The sequence below is a fragment of the Aethalodelphis obliquidens genome, unplaced genomic scaffold (genome assembly GCF_003676395.1).
Source record: "Aethalodelphis obliquidens isolate GAN/ISIS:26980383/991018 unplaced genomic scaffold, ASM367639v1 scaffold38, whole genome shotgun sequence".
Classification (NCBI taxonomy): domain Eukaryota; kingdom Metazoa; phylum Chordata; class Mammalia; order Artiodactyla; family Delphinidae; genus Aethalodelphis; species Aethalodelphis obliquidens.
In genome coordinates this window covers 7,639,906-7,660,913 of record NW_020837982.1, presented here as the reverse complement: position 1 = coordinate 7,660,913, position 21,008 = coordinate 7,639,906, and the positions used below count along the sequence as shown (strand labels likewise).

General features: G+C 49.2%; 1 protein-coding gene across 8 annotated transcripts in view; it reads left to right on the top strand.

The window, feature by feature from the left end:
- TRPV3 (transient receptor potential cation channel subfamily V member 3) overlaps positions 1–16,910 on the top strand; it is a 32,105-nt gene extending 15,195 nt beyond the window's left edge. For 2 of the 8 annotated variants that reach the window (XM_027130687.1, XM_027130686.1), the window contains exons 9-18: positions 1,896–2,072; positions 3,018–3,176; positions 3,892–3,987; positions 5,037–5,110; positions 7,279–7,444; positions 8,838–8,904; positions 10,633–10,907; positions 11,942–12,054; positions 13,222–13,301; positions 13,545–16,910. In XM_027130687.1, the coding sequence (XP_026986488.1) occupies positions 1,896–2,072; positions 3,018–3,176; positions 3,892–3,987; positions 5,037–5,110; positions 7,279–7,444; positions 8,838–8,904; positions 10,633–10,907; positions 11,942–12,054; positions 13,222–13,301; positions 13,545–13,642 (1,305 nt within the window). In that variant the 3' untranslated portion in view covers positions 13,643–16,910. Of the gene's footprint in view, positions 1–1,895; positions 2,073–3,017; positions 3,177–3,891; positions 3,988–5,036; positions 5,111–7,278; positions 7,445–8,837; positions 8,905–10,632; positions 10,908–11,941; positions 12,094–13,221; positions 13,302–13,544 lie in introns of those variants that run through there. The other 6 variants (XM_027130691.1, XM_027130688.1, XM_027130690.1 and 3 more) reach the window with 5 other exon arrangements.
- Positions 16,911–21,008: the final 4,098 nt, after the last annotated feature.

Here is a 21,008-nt window from a genome sequence, read left to right as displayed (position 1 = left end):
GCGGCCGAGGATTCCTGCGCAGTGAGGCACCCAAGCGGAGGCTGACTGTCTGACCCTGGGGGCCTTCAGCCTCTTATGAGGACGGGAGTCCCTGAATGTCTGCTCTGGATCCAGAGCCAGTTGGCTGCTGGTCCCTGACGCTGGACAGACCCCAGCCTGTCTGTCAGGTTGAAACATTGAGGCAAGTCCCCAGCAGAGTATGTGGCTGCTCGTGGCTCTCTGTGCCCTTGTGATGTGGCCGAGGAGCTCAAGTTAACTGGGAGCTTGGTGAAGACTCAGCTGGGGTGGGCTCCCATCTCTATCTGTGGTGGGAGCCACGGCTTGGTCTGGTTTCAAGGTCAGGACTCATCATGGCAAAGCTGCCCCCGAGCGTTCATATCTTGAGCCCTGGGAGGGGACCGTGGCTCCTGGGAGGCTGCAGGAGGGCACTGGGTAGGGTGGGGACTGTGGAGCCATCACAGCTGTGCCAACCTCAGGGCAACTGATGAGGGAGGTGGTGCCCCGAGGGCCTTGGGTCCCGTCCCAGTGCTCAGGGCTGGTGCCCACAAGGGACCTTTTCATTCTCTTGTGGGAGGAGGAAGGGCTGCAGAACAGCTTTGACAGAGGAGGAATTGTGTGCCTGCCTCGCCCATCTCCTGCCCACCCCAAGGACACAGCTTCCTGGGGGCTTTGAGGAGAGTCAGACTGTGGTCACAAGTCAGAACTTTCTCCAAGGACCGCTGCGCCATGTGTTTGTCCCTGGGGAGGGCCCAGGGATGAAGCTTCCTGCGTGGAGCATGGCCCCCTGACCCCTGGTTCCCCAGGGGATAATGTGTCCCTCCACCCACACCCACCACTTCTTGCCAGTCTTGGGAAGCCGCCTGCACCCTTCCTGGCCCCTCCTCTCCTTCATTCAGCGTTCTTTGGAAACTTTTCCGGATGCTGCCCAAGTTGGCCACTATGCTGGGAGCAGAGGGTGCAGCCATACTTGAGACACAGACCATGTCCTCGGGCTCTTGTAGCCTGGGGAGCAGGAAGGGGAGACGTGCCTTATCCCTAGGAGCTCCCTGCCTGGGCTGTAGAGACTAGGCTCCCGTGCGAGATGAGATGGGAACCCCACTGGGTCACATGAGATCAGGGCTCTGACACTGTCCTGCCCATTAGGACCCTCCTCCTGGGCCTTGGGTTGGTGCCCCAGGAAGTTCTGCCCCCATCTTATCGTACCCAGGGCTCGCTTTCGGGAACTAGTGAGCTCTCCATCTTGCCTGCACTTTGGAACCACCCAGGAAGCTTTACAAGATGCAGATTCCTGAGTCCCACCTCCAGAGATTTGGATTGAGTTAGTCAGTGGTGTGGGAATTCTAAATGTTCCCCAGTGACCCTAACATGTAGCAGAGAGCAAGCTCGCTGACCTAGAGAGTGGGTCCCACGGGCCTCTCTGAAAGGCTGGTGTCATGCATCACCCCCTGACTGGCCAGAGCAGTGAGCCTCAGCTGGCAGGGTCTGACAGAGGGTGGGATGGGGAAGCTGGAGAAACTTCCAGCTGCTTCTCAAGTCCAGGCCAAACAGAAATTATTTCTCAAAATTGTCAGTTCCCGGATTCTTCCCGGAACAGACTCCCCCGCTGGTGCAAGGGTTTGTGAGCTGATCATGCAGCCCTCTTAAGCGTGCAAAAGGCCTTCACGCCTCTTGTCTCTGTTATTCACAATGCCTGGTGTGACGGGCAGGTCAGCGAGCTCTGTGCCCATCCCACAGATAAAGCGGGGGCTGGGGGTCACAGTGACAGGCACTCGGCCTGACTCAATCCATCCCTGGTGGGAGCCTTTTCCCAGGCCCTGTCTGCCTGGGGCAGGCCCAGCGGTCTTCGCCCCAAACCCTGTCCAGCGGCTGATGGTTGTGACTCTTCCTGTCCCCAGATCCTGAAGTACATCCTCAGCCGTGAGATCAAGGAGAAGCGGCTCCGGAGCCTGTCCAGGAAGTTCACCGACTGGGCCTACGGGCCAGTGTCGTCCTCGCTCTACGACCTCACCAACGTGGACACCATGACCGACAACTCGGTGCTGAAAATCATCGTCTACAACACCAACATCGATGTGGGTCTCCCGGGTGGGCTGGGGAAGGTCAGAGGGTAGCAGGCTGGGCCCCAGGCCAGGGAGGCCCTGGGAAGACCCCTTGCTACTAGCCAGACGTGTCTGCAGCCCCCATTCCTTAGCCTTAGTGGGCGGGGCCTGGGGTGGGTGCTGGGGTCACCTGTTCCCAGCTGACCTTGTGGTGGGGGCCTCCTGGCCCCAAAATCCTGGGCAGGGTTGGGGGGGTGTAGACCTTCTCCACCCCCAAGTTGAGTTTCCCCCCAACTCCTTCTATTGGTTCCATATGGTCAGGCTTAGAATCCCCTCTTCCCCCAAACCTGGCCCCAAATAAGGGTCAGGGAGTACACAGTTTGAGCAATCAGGGAGGCCTTTCTGGAGGAGGCATAGCTGGGAAGTCAGTGAGGCTGAAGGAGGAAAGAGAAGATCAGCAGCGGGAAGTTTCTGGTTCTTGGAGGAAAGTGAGGCAACACATCTTTCACATTTTACCAAGAGTTGTGCTTCCCAGAGCCTGCCTTGCCCGGGATCTCCCTGGCCCTCACAGCAGCCTGACTGGTAGGGCAGGGATTGAGATCAGTTTTACTGATGAGGCGGCTGAGGCCCAGAGAGGGTCAGGGGTTTTCCTAGGGTCACACAGTGAAGGAGGGCCCAGGAGGGGCCAGACACCAGTCGTGGCCCTGGCCTCCCTTCTAGCCCTCCCTCCCCACCGTGCCTCAGATCCCCTTGGCAAAAGCACCAAGCTCTGTGTCTTTTGGTTGCTGTCTGGGTGCGCTGGAATGGAACCTCAGGAGCTAGAAATTACCTCTCCCAACATTTCCAGCCAAACCAGTTCATTGCCTCCTTCTGCCAGGGGCAGTGCTGACTCAGAGCTTCCTTTGAAATGAGGGCCTTCCGAAAATGGTCCCTTCCTCTGTCTCATCTCCATGGTGACTTGTGCCGTTCTACCCCCAGAACCGGCATGAGATGCTGACCCTGGAGCCCCTGCACACGCTGCTGCATATGAAGTGGAAGAAGTTTGCCAAGTACATGTTCTTCCTGTCCTTCTGCTCCTACTTCTTCTACAACATCACCCTGACCATCATCTCTTACTACCACACCCGGGGGGAGGAGGTAAGTGGGCTCCTTGAAGTGGGGGATGCGTTGGTCAGCACTGCTGGACCCTGGAGCCGCCCCATGTGCCTATGGAGAAACTGAGGCCCAGAGAGGTCAAGAGTTGTGCATGGGGTCCCCCAGTTTTCATGCTTCAACAGTGTCTTGGACACTGAATACGTCGCCAGCGCCTGGTTGAGCTCAACCCCGGGTGCTCAGCCCCAGGCTGACCCCTGCTGCAGAATTAGGAGCCCCAGGCCCTGCCCAGGCTCCATGTCTAAATCTGGAGCTGGTTGGGTGTTTTTGCTGTGAGGGCCATGGGAGAAAATGGGAGGAGGTGGAAGTCACTTGGAGAAGCATTCCCAGCACTCTGGGTCTCGGTTCCCCATCCATTACACGAGGCACGGAGCCTTGGCTTTAAGTGTGTTATGAGGCCCTGTGAGTGTCTGGATACAGAAGGAATAGATAAATGCCAAGAGGTGTGAGAGGGTTGTTAGCGTGGATTGGATCGTGCTTCTCACCGCACAATTCTGGGTTTCCGCTCTGGGCGGGGGAGGCAGGGGCTGGGGGCTGCAGTTCCTTTTTGGCCCTGTACAGAGACGCGGCTTTGTGCTGGCCTCTGGCCCAGCTTGAGGGTTGGGCACGTGTATGTGCGTGGTCGCCCCAGAGGTGGCGCTACCCCTACCTTCCTCACTCCCCATCCTGCACCCATCCATTCCTGTCCCTTCCTCCCCAGGCCCTGAAACACCCCTTAGCAAACAAGATGGGGTGGCTGCAGCTCTTAGGAAGGATGTTTGTGCTCATCTGGGCCATGTGCATTTCTGTGAAAGAGGTGAGTAGGTCACCAAGCCCTCCTGGACTGCCCTGTGAGGCAGGCAGGGTGACAGCAAGCTCTGCTACTACTGCTGGGAGACTCTGGGGAGGCATTTCCTTTTTAACCTTTAGATTTACATAAACAAGCAAGCTTATCCTACCTACTTTATCTATCCATTCCTCCATCCATCTGCCCATCTATCTGCCAGTTATCTACACTCCCAGCCACTCAGTGTCCCATCTTCCCTGCCCCTCCATCCACCCATCCAATCACCTGCCCTCTCTCATCAACCCAGCCACTCATTCATCCATTTAAACACCCACTCATCCTTACCCACTGTCCTTCCATCCTTCATCCAACCATCTTTCCATCTGTTTGTCAGTCGATCTACCCATTCATCCATCCAACCAATGAATCAGCAGGTATATTCTGAACACCTTCAATGTGGGGCTCTGGAGGAGATGATAGGGATGGAGGGAATCTGCCCTCTTTGAGTTCATAGTCTGGTAGGGATTTCAGATGGACACAAATAGCTAGACTTTAACATAGACTGTGAAAAGACCTGATATTGGGCTCAGACCCATGCTCAGAAGAAGAGCAATGACTTTTATTGGCGGGGGTGGGGAGGGGACGGTGGCCAGGAAGGCTTGAAGGCAGAGATGGCACTTATTCTGGTAGGGGAGGGTTGGCATGAGGACACTGGGGAGAAGGTATTACAGGACAGGTGTGGGGAACAGCATGAACAAAGGCTCAGAGGCTGGAAAGCTAGGCCATATTTGGGGAATGGCAGGTAACTGTATGGTTCTGCTGCTTTGTGCGTTCTGGGGTGATTACGGGGGTGAGAGTAAGAGATGTGAGAAGATCAGGGGGAGCATGCCCTCTTACCCTGGGGTTGCCTCTGTCCCCCAGGCACAAGTCCCCTTCCATATCCCTCACCTGGGCTCTGGCTGGGCCTTCACATACTTCCCTGTTCCTGAGTCTCAGTCCTGGGGAAACGCCCCCCTTCCCCAAATCCTCCAGCGAGGGGCATGAAGAGGGGGCAGCTTTTCTTTCCTTTCTGGCCTCAGGGCATCGCGATCTTCCTGCTGAGACCCTCAGATATGCAGTCCATCCTCTCGGATGCCTGGTTTCACTTTGTCTTGTAAGTAGGTCTGTCCCCTTGGTCACCACCTCACAGGCAAGGCTGAAGTCCTGTATGATGGCTGCTGTGTCCCTCTGCAATAGCCACCCTACCGTGTCACCTGTCCCTGTCATTTCGCCAAGTCACATGGCCAGGGACCTCCTCTCTCCTTTCTGGTAAGAGAGGCACATAGATGCCCATGGAGAGGACCAGAAAACACTAGGACAGTGCCCACCATCCGGTTGCAGGGATAGCCGACTGCACCCTGCCAGAGCCCTGGGCGGCAGCCAGCACAGAGAAGGCATGTTTATTTTTTATGAAGGGACACTCCAGGCCAGTTCCTCCTGGCTGTCGTTTTGGACCCTGGCAGGTCAGGGCTGGAAGGTACTTGAGAAATCATTGAGTCTCATCTTTAGGCATGAAAACCGAGGCTCAGGGCTTCCCTGGTGGCGCAGTGGTTGGGAGTCCGCCTGCCGATGCAGGGGACGTGGGTTCGTGTCCCGGTCTGGGAGGATCCCACGTGCCGCGGAGCGGCTGGGCCCGTGAGCCATGGCCGCTGAGCCTGCACGTCCGGAGCCTGTGCTCCGCAACGGGAGAGGCCACAACAGTGAGAGGCCTGCGTACCGCGCAAAAAAAACAAAACAAAACCGAGGCTCAGAGCAGGGAAGTGAGTCACGTCGAGTCAGGCGGAGCTTCAGTCGTGAAGCTCAAGCCAGCCCAGTTTCCCAGTCAGCCTCATCCCAAGCTTGTGCAGGGTTGACTCCTGTAGGCTCTAGCCAGAAAGTCCAGCTCAGCAGCCTCTCTGAATGAGGGCTTGTGCCGAGGATTACGTAATCCCTGTCTCTAAATGAAAGGAGGATTATGTAACCCCTGTCATGTGCAGAGGATTACATAACCCCTGTCTCTAAATAAACAATGGAAAAGGATCTGCAGCTTGAGGTGAAGAATGTTAGGCTCCATGGCTCTGTAGACCCCACCAAAGGCCCTATTCTGAGCATTTGGGAGGCTGGGTCTATAAGACCTTGAATCTTGGCCTGATGTTTCCAAATACCTATTAAGTAGGTACCTGCCTTCCAGAAGCATGAGCTAAGTTCTTCATCTCTTTGGGCAGGTGGGGCCCCCTGATACTGTGGTGAATGAATAAGCCAGGTGCAGCACTGCCCAGGGTGCAAGTCACATATGAGTCTGTCACCTTGGAGAAATTGTGACGATTCCAGAGAAAAATCCATTTGTACAGCCACTGGCTTTGGCACAGACGGAAGGCACCAGTGCCACGTCCTGTTCTTCTGCTTCTTCGTTGTTTTCTTAGTGTAGAGGAACGTGTAAACGTGCTTCCTCACTTCAGTCCCAAATGCCCTGCTCACCCAAACGTTTGCTTTTCATTGCACAAGGAAATCAAAGTTGCCTGTGTCCTAACTTTAACTAGTTAGATATTTTGTAATCGTGGAGACCACCTGATGTTATAAGCAAGAGAGGGTTTCTATCCAGATGTCTGCATAACTGATGGTGTTACACACTGTTTAGGAGTAGATTTTGATCTTGTATGTTTGGTACTTATTGTACTTTAAACATTTCAAATTGTGGTATAATACACGTAACACAAAAGTTAAAACATCTTAACCATTTTAAGTGTACAGTTCAGTACTCTTAAGTACATTCGCATTGTTGCACAATCTCCTTTTAGCAAACCTATTATATAGCATGTATTGTAGTTTTTTAAAGGATTTCTCAAAATAGGTTATGGGGGACTTTTGTTATGATTGACTTTTGAGTATAGATATCAGCTTTTGTCATTTTGCTTAAAAATGCAATTATTCACCATATCCTCAGTCTACCCCAGTGTACCCCAACCCATGTGGGGGTCAGAAATCACATGGGTGATTTAAAAAACATACAGCCTCCTGGGCAGCACCCTGGGCCTTCTGAACCAGAATCTCCTGGGCCCTGGGGATCTGTATCTTTAAAAAGTCCTTGTCAACTGCAACCAGCACTGACTTGCATCTAGCAATGCAGTCTGCAAGGCTGGATTTTAGACGTGGTCCAGCAGATCTGGGGCAGCCTTATCTGTCTCTTCTGCACCAGCTACCAGGGTAACTATTCAGGATTTAAGGGAGGTTGGAGGATTTGGACATCTCTGCCCTGATGCCAAGAAGTAAGTAAGGCCCTTGTCTCCTGTGTCTCCTGAACAGTTTTGTCCAAGCTCTGCTTGTGATACTGTCTGTCCTCTTGTACTTGTTTGCCTGCAAAGAGTACCTCGCCTGCCTCGTGCTGGCCATGGCCCTGGGCTGGGCGAACATGCTCTACTACACGCGGGGATTCCAGTCCATGGGCATGTACAGCGTCATGATCCAGAAGGTGTGTTGGGGCTGCCGAGCGTCAGAGATGGGCAGGGAGGGCCTTCCGAGAAGGCCCATTTTTCAGATGGGGAAATTGAGGTCTGGAGAGGAAAAGAGACTTGCCCAAGAGACAGGCCACTGCTCTTTCTCCCAAATACCGTGGTCTCCCTTTGCCTTTGGTCAGGCTCTCTAGGAGGGAAAATATGTATATATAATATGTTATATATATACACGTAGATATGTTTATTATATATGTTTACCATATAAAGGATGTGCAGCACACAAGTTACAAACAATAATAAAATATACAGTGCCTTTTGTTGTAAATTCCACATGGCTAGTTGAGTCTCACCGAATAGTTTGTTGATTTTGGTTGAACTCATATCTGTTTGCCAACCTATGGTTGCAATTGACAAGTGAGTGTTTTGCCAGCATAAATGCTGGTATCTTCCTCTGCTTTAAGGAGTAAGATGAAAGGGAAACAATGAAGACTTGTGTTGAAACTGCATTTGTTTGTCAGTGATGCTGAGCCATTTATCTGCTGAATTGGATAATAGTTTTCAAATACTAGAAGAATATTTCATCAACGTTTTTGTGCTATTCCCACTATTAACAGCTACAGATAGGACACATTTTTAAAGTTTAATCTGCCTTAACATTTTGTCCATCGTTGTCTTAAGTCTAGATCTAGATGATCAACAATCTCTGATTTGTAGCTTTTACCAATTTCCATGGTGTAAATATTCCCACCATGGCTGACTTCCAGCTACCAATGCGATGTCACTGAATACAGAATTGGGAAGGGATGCACAGTAATGCACCATTATATAGTGTTTCCACCATATGGTTATGAGAAATAAATAGGCTTAAAAGCCTAGATAATTATAAAATGTAGTAAAGTCAGTCGGAAGTGATGCGTTTTGAACATTTATTATCTTTGTTTCTAACGCAATTTAGTTAGTTATAAGTTTACACAATTTAATTCTTAGTCATGGCTGCGTTTAACGAGCTCAGAAAATTCATGAAAGTGAGACCATCAGCTCTTGTGAGCTGGTGCGAGCTCGGCCCAGCACACTGTGTCCCCCAGGAAGTGTGAGGATTCCAGATGTGAGTTTCTAGGAGGAAAGGTGCTCATGTGCAGCCTGAATCAGCAGGGACAGAAACAGACTGTGTTCTAGGAGGGAGGAGGGTGGAGAGCAGGAACAGAAGAGAAGTCTTTCTGGAGGAGGTGGGCCCAGCGCTGAGCTGTGGAGACAGCATCAGGAGGACCTGGTGAGGGTCGCAGAAGAGTGGCCGGAGTGAGGGCATGGTTAGAGTGCGAACCCAGGAGAGGGTGGGAAGCAGTCAGGAAATCAATGTATAATGAATCTGTGCTCAAACCTTACCCTTGAATTGCGTTTCTTTCTTTGTAGGTCATTTTACATGATGTTCTGAAGTTCTTGTTTGTATATATCGTGTTCTTATTTGGATTTGGAGTAGGTAATTGATTTATAAATAATAGTAACTCCCTCATTTGTAAAACACTTTACACAGATGTCAGCATGACAAAGCACACAGGAGCCTCAGTAACAATTATATCGGCCACCGGTGGAACACTTTCCGTGGTTAGCATTTCCCAACGATTATCTCTTTACTTCTCGTGACATCTTGACCAAGGGGGAGTCATCATCATCCCTGGCCATAAGGGCACTGAGGCTTAGAGACTCCAGGGTTTGCACTGGTGGCTTTTATCCAACCACCCTGTGTGGTATGCCTCTCACCTGTACGTCCATCATCCCATGCGGCTCTCACAGCCTCAGATAGGCTTGGCAGGTTTTCGGCCCCATTTTACAGATGGAGAAGCTAAAGTCTGCAGAAATTTGATTGATGGTCTTTGAAAAATAGGAGTAGAGTAATGCATTGAGATAACCTCCTTTGGCCCTCCACATCACATTACTGTCATAGTTTGTTGCAGATATATCTGTGAGAGCCTCTGGTCTGCTGGGACCAGGGATGGGAAACCCCTCTTGAAAACCTCTCCATTTACACCTAGAGACTCTCATACAGAGTGGAGTAAGTCAGAAAGAGAAAAACAAATATCGTTTATTAACGCATATATGTGGAATCTGAAGAAATTGGTATAGATGATCTTATTTACAAAGCAGAAATAGAGACACAGATGTAGAGAACAAATGTATGTATACCAAGGGGGAAAGGGGGGGTGGGATGAATTGGGAGATTGGGATTGACATATATACATTATTGATACTATGTATAAAATAAACAACTAATGAGAAACTACTGTATAGCACAGGGAACTCTACTCAGTGCTCTGTGGTGACTTAAATGACGAGGAAATCCAGAAAAGAGGGATGTGTGTATACACATAGCTGATTCACTTTGCTGTACAGTATAAACTAACACAATATTGTAAAGCAACTGTACTCCAATAAAAAAAAAAAAAAAAACCTCTCCATTTACAACAGAGGGAACAGCATAACCTGATTTTATTTCTAACCTCTGCATAAAGCGATATCATTTTATTTTCCCAAGCCAGTTTTTCTTCCCCTAGTTATCACTGGCATTTGAAGTTAGGCAGCTGTTCCCATCTGTCTGGTACCTTTTCTGGGTCAGTTTGCTTATTTATTTGCTCCTTCACTTGTTTGTTTATTCATCCATCCATTTCCTCCCTGATTAATTTGATCATTCATTCATTCATCCATCCGTCCATTCATTCAGTAAAGAGCCACTGCTGTAGTGCGTTGGGGAGAAGAGAAGAAAGAGTCCCAGGCCTTGACCAGAGGTCTTGCCACAGAGCATTAGGAAGAGACTCAGGACTTCCCAGTCTTGGGGGATACAACCCAAGCTACAGGAAGTTGGGAGCTCAAAGCCTGGTTGAGGAGCCAGAGACAGACAGATTATAGATTGTAATCATCGACTGTGCAAGCCCGTGATAGATCAAGGGCTGAATGGTGGGGTAGAGAGAAGAGTTTGGGCCTTGTTAGGCAGAAAGGGCTTTCTGCCCTTTCTGTCAAGGCAGAGCACCAGCCTGATGAAGCTTCCGGAGGAGCTGAGGCTGGAGATGTAATTTAAATAGCTGGAGAGAAGGAGGCAGCAGGCCTGCAGTCTGTGTGTGTGGGCATCGGTGTACATGCAGGCATGCACGGGTTTATTGGGTAATTAACCAGACAGAGAGGCTGCAGAGAACACCCTGTTATGTCTTCCCAGCCCTGGCCTCGCTGATCGAGAAGTGTTCCAAAGACAATGAGGACTGCACCTCCTATGGCAGCTTCAGCGACACGGTGCTGGAACTCTTCAAGCTCACCATAGGCCTGGGTGACCTGAAGATCCAGCAGAACTCCAAGTACCCCATCCTCTCCCTGATCCTGCTCATCATCTATGTCACCCTCACCTTCGTCCTCCTCCTCAATATGCTCATTGCCCTGATGGGGGAGACTGTGGAGAACATCTCCAAGGAGAGTGAGCGCATCTGGCGCCTACAGGTGACCTTGGCAGAGTCTTTCTATGGGAGCCCTCATGGGGACTCAGTTCAGCACATGGCACCAGTGGATCTGGGGTGGGGCCTGGAAATCTGCATAAGCTCCCTGTGCTTGGCCAGGTTTGAAGAAGCTAGGTTTCTGGGGTATAAGGTCTAGGGAGTGTGGCTGGACAACAGCACGTGTGAGAGGAGCTCAGGCTTATGGGTGTGCTGTGCTCAGAGTCGATGGTGTGATATGTGGATGTTGAAGCGTGGCCTTAGGTTGCATTAAGAGGAGTAGGTATAGGACAACGTCCTTAGGTATAAGGACCTTAGGAGGTGACAGTTCTGCTCTCCTCCAGTACTCCTCACATGCTATGGGCCTTACACACGGAGGATACTAACCCACAGGATGATCCAGAGGTAGTGACCAGGCATGTTACACTTCCTACATAAATGGTGTAAGAAGAGCGTGATAGTTCCTTCAGATATCTGCAGAGCTACTTGTGAAAGGGAGAGCAGCTTCCTTCTGTGGTCCAAGAGGCAGAAATGGGGTATATGGGGCAACAACAGGGAAAAAAGCTTTGATTTGACACAAGGAAGTTACTAATGATCAGGGCCTTCTTAATTGCATTGTTGCTAGTATTCAGGAGAGATGGGACAAATTATTGCCGGGAAAATTGCTGAGGGGACTCTAAGCCTGACATGGGGCTAGGACCACATGGTGTCCTCCTGGAAACTCCCTGGTGGGATCCCAGGATCCTAACATTTTCAGTTAGGCAGCTCTGGACTTCCAGAAACATTGTTTATGTGATGTTTAAAACAATTTGAACACCTTCCCCAAACTTACTGGGTGTTCGTTTTTGAATTCTGTAGGTTAGCCAGGTCCTCAGGATCTATGCATGAAGCCTTCCATGCAGGTGGAGTGGGCTGTTCGGTGTGTGTGCACGTGTGTATATGTGTGTGTGTGCAGGCGTGTGGGCGCATCCAACGCTCACACGGAGCCGTGCTCCTGGGCTGGCTCCTGAGAGATGCACTTAGGCTCGTTTATGTCCCCAGAGAGCCAGGACGATCTTGGAGTTCGAGAAAATGTTACCAGAATGGCTGAAGAGCAGATTCCAGATGGGAGAGCTGTGTAAAGTGGCAGAGCAAGATTTCCGACTGTGTTTGCGGTAACAAACGGAGAAGGGCCCTTTGGTGATGCTTTCTGGGTGGGTGAAGAGAGATGAGTTGGTGAATGTTAGTGAAATGATGCTGCCATCTGCTTGCCAGACCACGGTCTGTTCTGCCTCCTCAGAAGATGGAATTTGCTCTCTCGGGGTTTCTAAGCCTCAGAAGGGAGAAGGAGACTCTGCCCTTTTGGAGGTGCCTCCCCCTGCCCAGTGTCTGCCTTAGAAGAGATTTGCCAGCCTGGCACTATTTGTCCTTCTGAGAGGCACATTCTGTCACAGGCAAACGGAAAGTGAGACAGCTACTTTTGACAGATGTCAAGCTTTTTGATTTTTCAAAAAGTACTTGCACGTGCCCTGACCCTCTTTTCTGATGGGTCTACCTCTTCCGACCCCCTGTCTGACTGCCTGACCCTGCAGACTACCTTCTTGGAGTATAATTGAACCTTGACCTAGTTCTATGACTGAAACCCCTCTCCGCCCCGCTCTGCCCCAGGAGCCATCATTTCAACTATAATAGTTACCCTAACAAATATGTCTAATTTTGACACCCTCACTCTAGAGATGTTCTGTGAATGTGAACTTCAGCCAAACTATCTTCTCCAGTTACAATCCAGTACCTTAGACACTGCCCACTCTTTTGGGTTCTGAACCCTGACCTTCTTCTCTTTTTATAACAAAATTTGGGGCCACACCCCGCAGCATGTGGGACCTTAGTTCTCCAACCAGGGATCAAACCCCTGCATTGGGAGGAGGAGTCTTCACCATTGGACTGCTGGGCAAGTCCCCTAACCATCTTCTCTTAGTGCAACCTTAACCCTAGCTGGACTTCACGCCCTCACATCTTCTCAGCCCGAGCCTGCCCCACTCTCCTTCCTTCCCTCCTTCTCTGTGGGCTGCCTCCCCGAGTCAGGCACAGCCCCTGCTGGCTGAAGATGTCCCCTTTACACCTCTCTGAGCTTCTGGGTCCCACACCCTGGGAGGAGACTGATCCTGGAGGCCTGGGAAAATGGAGATTCGGGCAGGTTTCAAGCCTTAACAACACTGATGTGACCACATGGGGCAGGAATGCCCTTGATCCCTGTGGAGGACTCCCCAAACGCTGTGCTACTTGTTTGCATTTGATGAGGTGCACTTGGGGAGTAGTGAGAATGATTATCACACCCGCAGGATCAACGAGGTGAAGTGGACTGAATGGAAAACTCACGTCTCTTTCCTCAACGAAGATCCGGGGCCCGGGAGACGGTCAGGTACCGCTGCTGTCAGGAAGCGTGACACCCACTCCGTTCTGACCACGTGACCCCAGGCACACCAAGTCGGAGGGCCGTGATTTTCCCCATCTGTAAAATGGGAGGGTTGAATTAATTCCTTCCAGCTCTACCGTTTTCTAACCTGAGTTGGAATAACTTCTAAGGCAGGTGGTGGACTGAGACCTGGAGGTACAACTTGCAGAATGCTGTTTCTGTAAAATAGTGTTTTTTGGTTTTTTTAAGCAGATTTCAACAAAATCCAAGATTCTTCCAGGAACAACAGCAAAACTACCCTCAATGCATTTGACGACATAGATGAAGTTCCGGAAACCTCCGTGTAGAAGCAGAACCCAGAGCTCGTGTGCATGTGGGCCGTCTGAGGCTGGAGGCTGGGTCCTGGACTTGGTGCTGCGGGCTTTGCGGAGTAATGGAGCCTGGCAGAGACGAGGAAAGCACCCTCATGCTGGACGGGTGGCTGAAACGAGGGGCAGTTGTCGGTTTGAGTGGGAAACACCCTGGACTTTGTTATTCGGCAGAGTTTGTATAAACCCACGGCCAGCAGTCCTGAGCCTGGGAGTCCCAGGAGTCCCTGAATCCTGGGTGAAGTCTCTGCGTTCACCAACGGCAGGTCGATTTGGCTGGGAGAGAGGGTGGCAGGGCAGGGGCGGGGGCCCAAGGAGCAGGGAGAGGAGTCTTCTGCCAAGGTCCCCAGCCCCAGCCTGCGCATTCTACCATTTCCCTTATTGTAACTGGGTCTCCTGAACTTAAGGGACGCTTGATGCATCCCAGAATGTGCAGGGGACTGAGCTAAGCCGGGTGTCCTGGGACTGGAGGAGAATGAGCTTCTGGAGCCTTCGGGGAGAAGGAAAACACCCTTGGAATGAGTGGCCTTTGTACTCAAGGCTCCAACTGTCTCCAACTGAGACGTTTCTAGTAGCATAATTAACACAGGGTTTTTCTTTTCCATAGAGAAAGGCTTTTGCAGTTTTAAATGAAAATTACTTCAAATGAAGCATGTGATTTTAAAGCTGAGAAATAGATTTTAGGATTTGGGGCTGGAGGTAAGTATTATATACTTGGCCTCGGGGTGGCCAGAGCAAGGACAAAAAGCTTTTCTTTATGCACATAAAATTCCACAAGAGACACGCCAGGCAGGGACTACCATCTGGGTGAAAGATCTTGGCTGTTTTCCTTGTCCCAGCCCTGCAGCAGTGCATGCCTCTAAGTTGGGATCATGGCTTCGACTGAAACGGAAATAGCAGCTGCTCTATTTACATGGTCTTGAATCTCAGAGGTTACTCTTATACATCAGTATTTCTCACTGGAGGAATTTAACAAAATACCTGAAATGCTCTGGTATTAAATATTTTTGTTAACTGTGAAGTCTGAAGTGGAGGAGAAGGCATTTGAGGAAGGAGTGCTTGCCAAGATGTGCGGCTTATTTTTAGATTCTCATCCTCTGATTTTTCTCCCCCCTGAAATCACACAGAGTCACTTTGGGGGCAGAGGTGAAGTGGAGATAGTAGAAATGTTCCAGGTTACCGGAGCCTAAAGAACCATAAAATCCACTCTGCCTCAGTTATCTGGTAATAGATTCATGTGGGAATTTTTGAGGTGGAATTATAACGCTATTAACCATGAATTTTAATTTTAAGTGGCACAAAAACCATTCAGCTTTTAGATAACTTGGCTATTGGCTAGTTAATCTGACTTGAGGCAAACTAAGGAGTACAGGCCAAGCAGTCCACTCTCGGCCTTCTTCTCCACTCTGGGCTGCTCTGTGCACCAGCTTACCTGGGTGGGTAGAAACTTGGCCCTGATGGGCTGGGTCAGGGAGAGATGCCACGAGTGGAGGATGTAGCCTTAGAGCCGTAAGATCTGCAGCAGCCCCTGTGCTCTCGGATGACCCAGGGAGCCAACCAGTGCTCTAAGCTGTAGTGGTCAGGCCAAGCTCAAGTGTGAGCAGGGGAGGAAGGGGCTAGGCATGTTCCCCAGAGAAGGGAAGATGTGGGGAGATTGTCCCAGAGGCAGGGGGAGCAGATGTGTTCCAGATGGGCAGAGCTAATGCCAGAAGTTGGAAATTTCAGGGAAAAAAATTTTAGTTCAATTCAGTCCAGCAACTGCTCCAGATATTGGGGATATTTAAGCAGAAGCTGGTTGAGCATTTATTAAGGATATTGTTAAAGATCACAGTCCAATGAACTTGAAGGTCCTTTTAGCCTGGAGATTAGCATCCTGTGTCTGGAATTACCTGCTTGCATTCATCCTGAACAGATGTCCCGGTTTGAAGGGCAGCCGTTTGGATCGATGGCACCATGCTCTACACCATGCAGCTGGGAATTCAGATATGTTTTGATCTGGATATGAACGGATAAAGCCGTATGGTTCTCCATTTCCCACTTGAACGAAAGCTGGGACGTTAGACAGACAGAAATCAATACCTGGATCTTTGCCTTCTTACATGTATGGAGACCTGTCTGTGGATCTGGATGGAATTTGCTGGCAGGACCATTTTCTATACTGAATCTTCTTCCTGACAGTGGCATCCCCCAAAGGTTTTCAGCCTAGATGGTCTCAGCCTAGGTAGGTTTACCAAGGAAAGCAATGAGTCAAAGAGCATTGGCTTAAAAGGACCAGTTCTCTTATTTCACACCTGGAGACTAAAGCTCCAAAAGGAAAGTGGACTTGTTCAAAGTCATGCAGGAGGTCGTATCAGAGCTGTCGAAGCTGGAGTGTTCTGATTCTGGACCACAGATATCCCCCTGCACGATTTTTTTTTTAGCACAGTTATTCGGTAAATTTGAGTCTGCCTTTGTGGTTGACGTATGTGAGGGGACGAGAGCTTTTTGCTCAGAGGATTCATGCTGGCAGTCTGCACTGTCCCTGTGATCCCCACGATGGGTTTAAAATGGAAGTGTGTGCATACAGGTGTGTACAAAACCACACACCACGCCACACTGAATCCACAGGTGTATCAGGACATCTTAAATGATTCACATTTCAGTAATTTAAGGGGAAGGCATTTTCCAGGGGTGGAATCTCCCACACTCAGATAACAGTTTTGGCTGGAAATTTTCCTTTAACTAAACTCTGCCTCAGGAAGAATCCATTATTTTAGAAATTATGTGATATATCTGTTTGGAAGAAAAATGGTGCTTACTTTCCTCCTTGCCGGGGTGGGAGAAGGAGTTCAAGGCCGTACTGTGAAGTCATTATGCTTGTAGAGGGCTCCTGCCTGCCCTGGAGCCCAGGGTTATTGACCTTCTTTTCCTTCCACAAGGCCTGGTGAGCTAAGTCCTTTTGCTCTGGGTAGGGCCCCAGTAGATAGGCCGTCATCTGGGCCTGTAAGTCATACTTGATCTCTGCATTGATATGATCTCTGCATATTATATGTTTTTACTGTGCTCTTGGTCCCAAACACAGAATTTTCACCTTGTTCTCATTGAATGTGCCTGATCCTTGCAAATTCCTTTTACATTCTTGTTTTTAGTGTTGTGTGTGTGTGAAACTCTGTGTTCAAGAAAGAAGTCATAAATGCAGTGAGAACATCTTAGTGCCATTGAAGAAATGCTTTTATGATTTCTAATAAATATTTATTTTGCCTTGTTATGATCATGTTTTATCCTTGTCTTAGGTGTGCCACTGTGAAGACTGACTAGAAATCGTAGGGTGTTGCTTAACATGAGTGGATAAAGGGAAGGCCACTTTTCGGACCTAAAATATTATTATTGGTCCCAGCTCAGCACACTAAGACATGCCACCTTTGTGCAGCGTTTTGCATCTCAAAGCATATCACGTCCAGTACCCCATTTTAACCACTCAATAACTCTGGAAGTAATTTGAGTAAAAGGAGACCTAGAGATTTTAAGTGACATGCCCAAGGAATCACAGCCTGAAAACCTCATAGGTTCAGGTAATATGACCCCAAGCAGGGGGTCCATCCATAGAAATCCCTCCTGTCTACCTCACAGGACCTTTATTGATAAGGAGGCAATAAGGGAATGGACAGGAAAGAGCTGATATTATTACCATCATTATTGCCCAACATATATGCATGTGCGTTTTTTCATTCTTTTGAGGTATTTTGAAAGAATGGCAGTTCTCAACTTGAATGCCAAGATGCTGCTGTGTCTTGAGGGGTTGCAGAACTTGCAAACAATGTATTAATAAGTGATGTGCTGCATTTGGTCAATTACTTAATCCAAACGATTCCCAGAGTAACACCCTTCACTGGGATATGTCTTCTCGAGTGGCAAGGAAATGGGAATTGTACACAATCCAGATCCTAGCTCAAACAGGTTTCAGTCTATAATCTAGGATTGTGCCATCCACGGAAACATTCCGGGTAGACTGATAGAAAAAGGGTGGAAGCCCCTGTTGTAGTATATATTCTGGGAGTGGGATGCCTAGGTCAATGAGGATAAACAGTTTTATGACTTTTGATACTGTGAAAAATTATCTTCCAAAAGATATTTTGCAATTTTTTCAGCCTTTGAGATTGTATGATTCCCTATTTATAAAGTGCTTTCATTCATATTGGTTATCTTCATCCACTGTTTTTTAGATGGCTTGTTTAATTTTTATATTTATTATTTTTGGCTGCATTGGGTCTTCGTTGCTGCGCGCAGGCTTTCACTAGTTGCGGCGAGCGGGGCTACTCTTCGTTGTGGTGTGTGGGCTTCTCACTGTGGTGGCTTCTTTTGTTGCAGAGCATGGGCTCTAGGCACGCGGGCTTCAGTAGTTGTGGCACGCAGGCTCAGTAGTTGTGGCTCACGGGTTCTAGAGCGCAGGCTCAGTAGTTGTGGCACACAGGCCTAGTTGCCCCGTGGCACGTGGGATCTTCCCAGACCAGGGCTTGAACCCGTGTCCCCTGCATTGGCAGGTGGATTCTTAACGACTGTGCCACCAGGGAAGTCCCTGTAGACGGTTTGATGAGTATTCTGTCTCCATTCAATAGGTGGGGAAATTGAGACTTGGAGAAAGATGGAATGACAGGTAAAGGTCACAGTGCTTTTTCCTGGGCCAACGATCCAGGTTCTCTGAGGTGTTCTGGTACGCACTAGTCCAGTAATGTCAATGAGCTCACATAACAAAGTGGTTTACCCTAGCCTGAGTCACATTTAAGAATAAGTGGAATCCAGGTAAAGGGAGTGTGGTGGTGGGATAGGGTTTCAATAAGAGGGAACAACATGGGCAAAGACCATGTTGTAGTAGGGAGCTTGGTGCATTTGAGGATGGAGAAGTTTTTGTGGCCAAATTGCTGGGAAAAAGGGCTGCAGAGGTAGGCAGAGGCTAGAGCACATAGGACACATCCAGCTGTGGGGAGGCTTTGAAATTTCCTATCAAGGGTGAGGGGAAACCACCCAAAGCTTTCACACAACGGGATTATTGAATTTCTTTTTTTTTTTTTTTTTTTTCCCCACGGTACGCGGGCCTCTCACTGCTGTGGCCTCTCCCGTTGCGGAGCACAGGCACCGGATGCGCAGGCTCAGCGGCCATGGCTCACGGGCCCAGCCGCTCCGCGGCATGTGGGATCTTCCCGGACCGGGGCACGAATCCGTGTCCCCTGCATCGGCAGGCGGACTCTCAACCACTGCGCCACCAGGAAAGCCCAAATTTCCCTTTTTTCCCCAAAGGGCTGCTGGCTTAAAAGGGTGTAATTTTCCATCCGCCATCATTTGGCATATAGTGACAGTCTGAAGAGTGTGGCATGGAGTAAATTCTACCTGGGAGTGATGGGGACACTCAGGAAGTGACTGGGAAAGAAGGCAAGAAGGCAAAGAGAAGGCAGAGACATTGATGGAATATGAAGACATTTCAGTAGAGAAGGAATGGTTGAGCACACTCATTTACTCACCTGAACTTTATCAGGCATTTAGTAGGTTACAGGTGCTGAAAAAGACACTGGTAATGTCCCCAAGTTTGGATGGAAGCAGAGAGGGTCAAAGGGGCAAGTCAAGAAAGGCTTTATAGAGGAAATGAGAGTCGAGTTGCATTTGGAAGAAAAAAATAGGAATTTGCTAACACGAGGTCTTGTGGGGGAGGGGCAGGGATGGAGGAAGGGAAGGGAAGGGAGAAAATTCTAGGTGGAAAGGCCAGTCTGTGTGAAGACATGCAGGAATAAAACAACACAAAGCCCACCGGAACAGAGAGGACCTGAAAGCAGATGAGTCTAGAGAGGTTGTGGGGAGGGAAGGGCAAATCAGAAAGGGCCTTTTATGTTAGGAATTTCACTAGGCACCCTGCTAAGTACTTATCTGCATTAGCCCACTTAATCCTCACAATAATCCCATGAGAGGGACACTATTATTATGATTATCCCCATTTTATAAATGGGAAAAATGAGTCTGCAGACTGTTAGAAATAATTAAAATAAAACTGAAAGTGGCTAAAGCCACACAGCAATATGTTATAGTTATAGATTAAAAAAAGTCACACCTGGGCTTCCCTGGTGGCGCAGTGGTTGAGAGTCCGCCTGCCGATGCAGGGGACACGGATTCGTGCCCCGGTCCGGGAAGATCCCACATGCCGCGGAGCGGCTGGGCCCGTGAGCCATGGCCGCTGAGCCTGCGCGTCCGGAGCCTGTGCTCCGCAACGGGAGAGGCCACGACAGTGAGAGGCCCGCGTACCGCAAAAAAAAAAAAAAAAAAATCACACCTAACTAACTCTAAAGATATAAATATTGAGTCAGAGAGAATAAGACTTGATAGAAATAATCAATACAAAACCGGAAATCGCAGTGGCCTCAGTTGCACGTTGTAAATTTTGTAACTAACTAAAATTTGATGGGAGAGTAAAGTATTTTTGCCAAAATATACGTATGGAAAAAAACTGACCTAGAAAAATTGAACTTAGACATAGAGCACAAAGGAACATTCTATGTTCTATGGGAGAAGGAAGCTTGGTAAAACTTGTTATATACAAAAGGTGATTGATAAATCGAATCTTTAGTAAAGAATTCAGAAGGAAGAGAGTTTATTCCAATGAAAATAGTTTTGGTAAAGTGCAAAAATAAATGCTGAAAATTTAGAAACAGTTTAATTGTGTGCTATAGAGCAGTGAATATGGAATGAAATGGGCTTAATGGAATTTGCTTTGCAAGAATGGAACTGTCTATATATAGACATATATACGTTACAGATAATGTTAGTGTGATTTTGTAAATATATTTGAAACCATAAACATGGGTTCCATGGGGTCCAAATCATGGGATAAAGTGTTCTTTACTTGGCTGCCATGAGGAGGGAGGGGAGGCTCCTGCAGGGATCGGAGCGGGAGAGAGGCAGAGTTTTAGCCCGAGGACCTTTGAGGAGAAGAATCCTGGGAGTGAGGCACTTGGGCATTTAGGCCAGGGGGGAATGTCTTAAAAGAATGCATTTGTGAACCAGAGATGGCTTTGGGTCACATTTCCGCTAGTGTCCGCTGCCCTCTGCTCTTTCTGCCTTTACTACCTATGCTACTGGAGCCCAAAGACTTCCTTACACGTTGGCTGGGAAGAAGGGCAAGCATGTTCTTTCAAAGTAAGAAGGGAGGGCTGGGAGCAACATGCCTGCCAAGTTGGGAAGGAACGTGAGCTTCTAGCGGGGCGTGTGAGAGGTCTGAAGGAGGTTCTTCGCTCCCTGAGGTCAACCCAGAACAAGTGGGCATGCCAGAGAAGTGATATTTTGCGATGCTTTGTGCGGGTGGCTGTCAGTGGACAAAGGACCA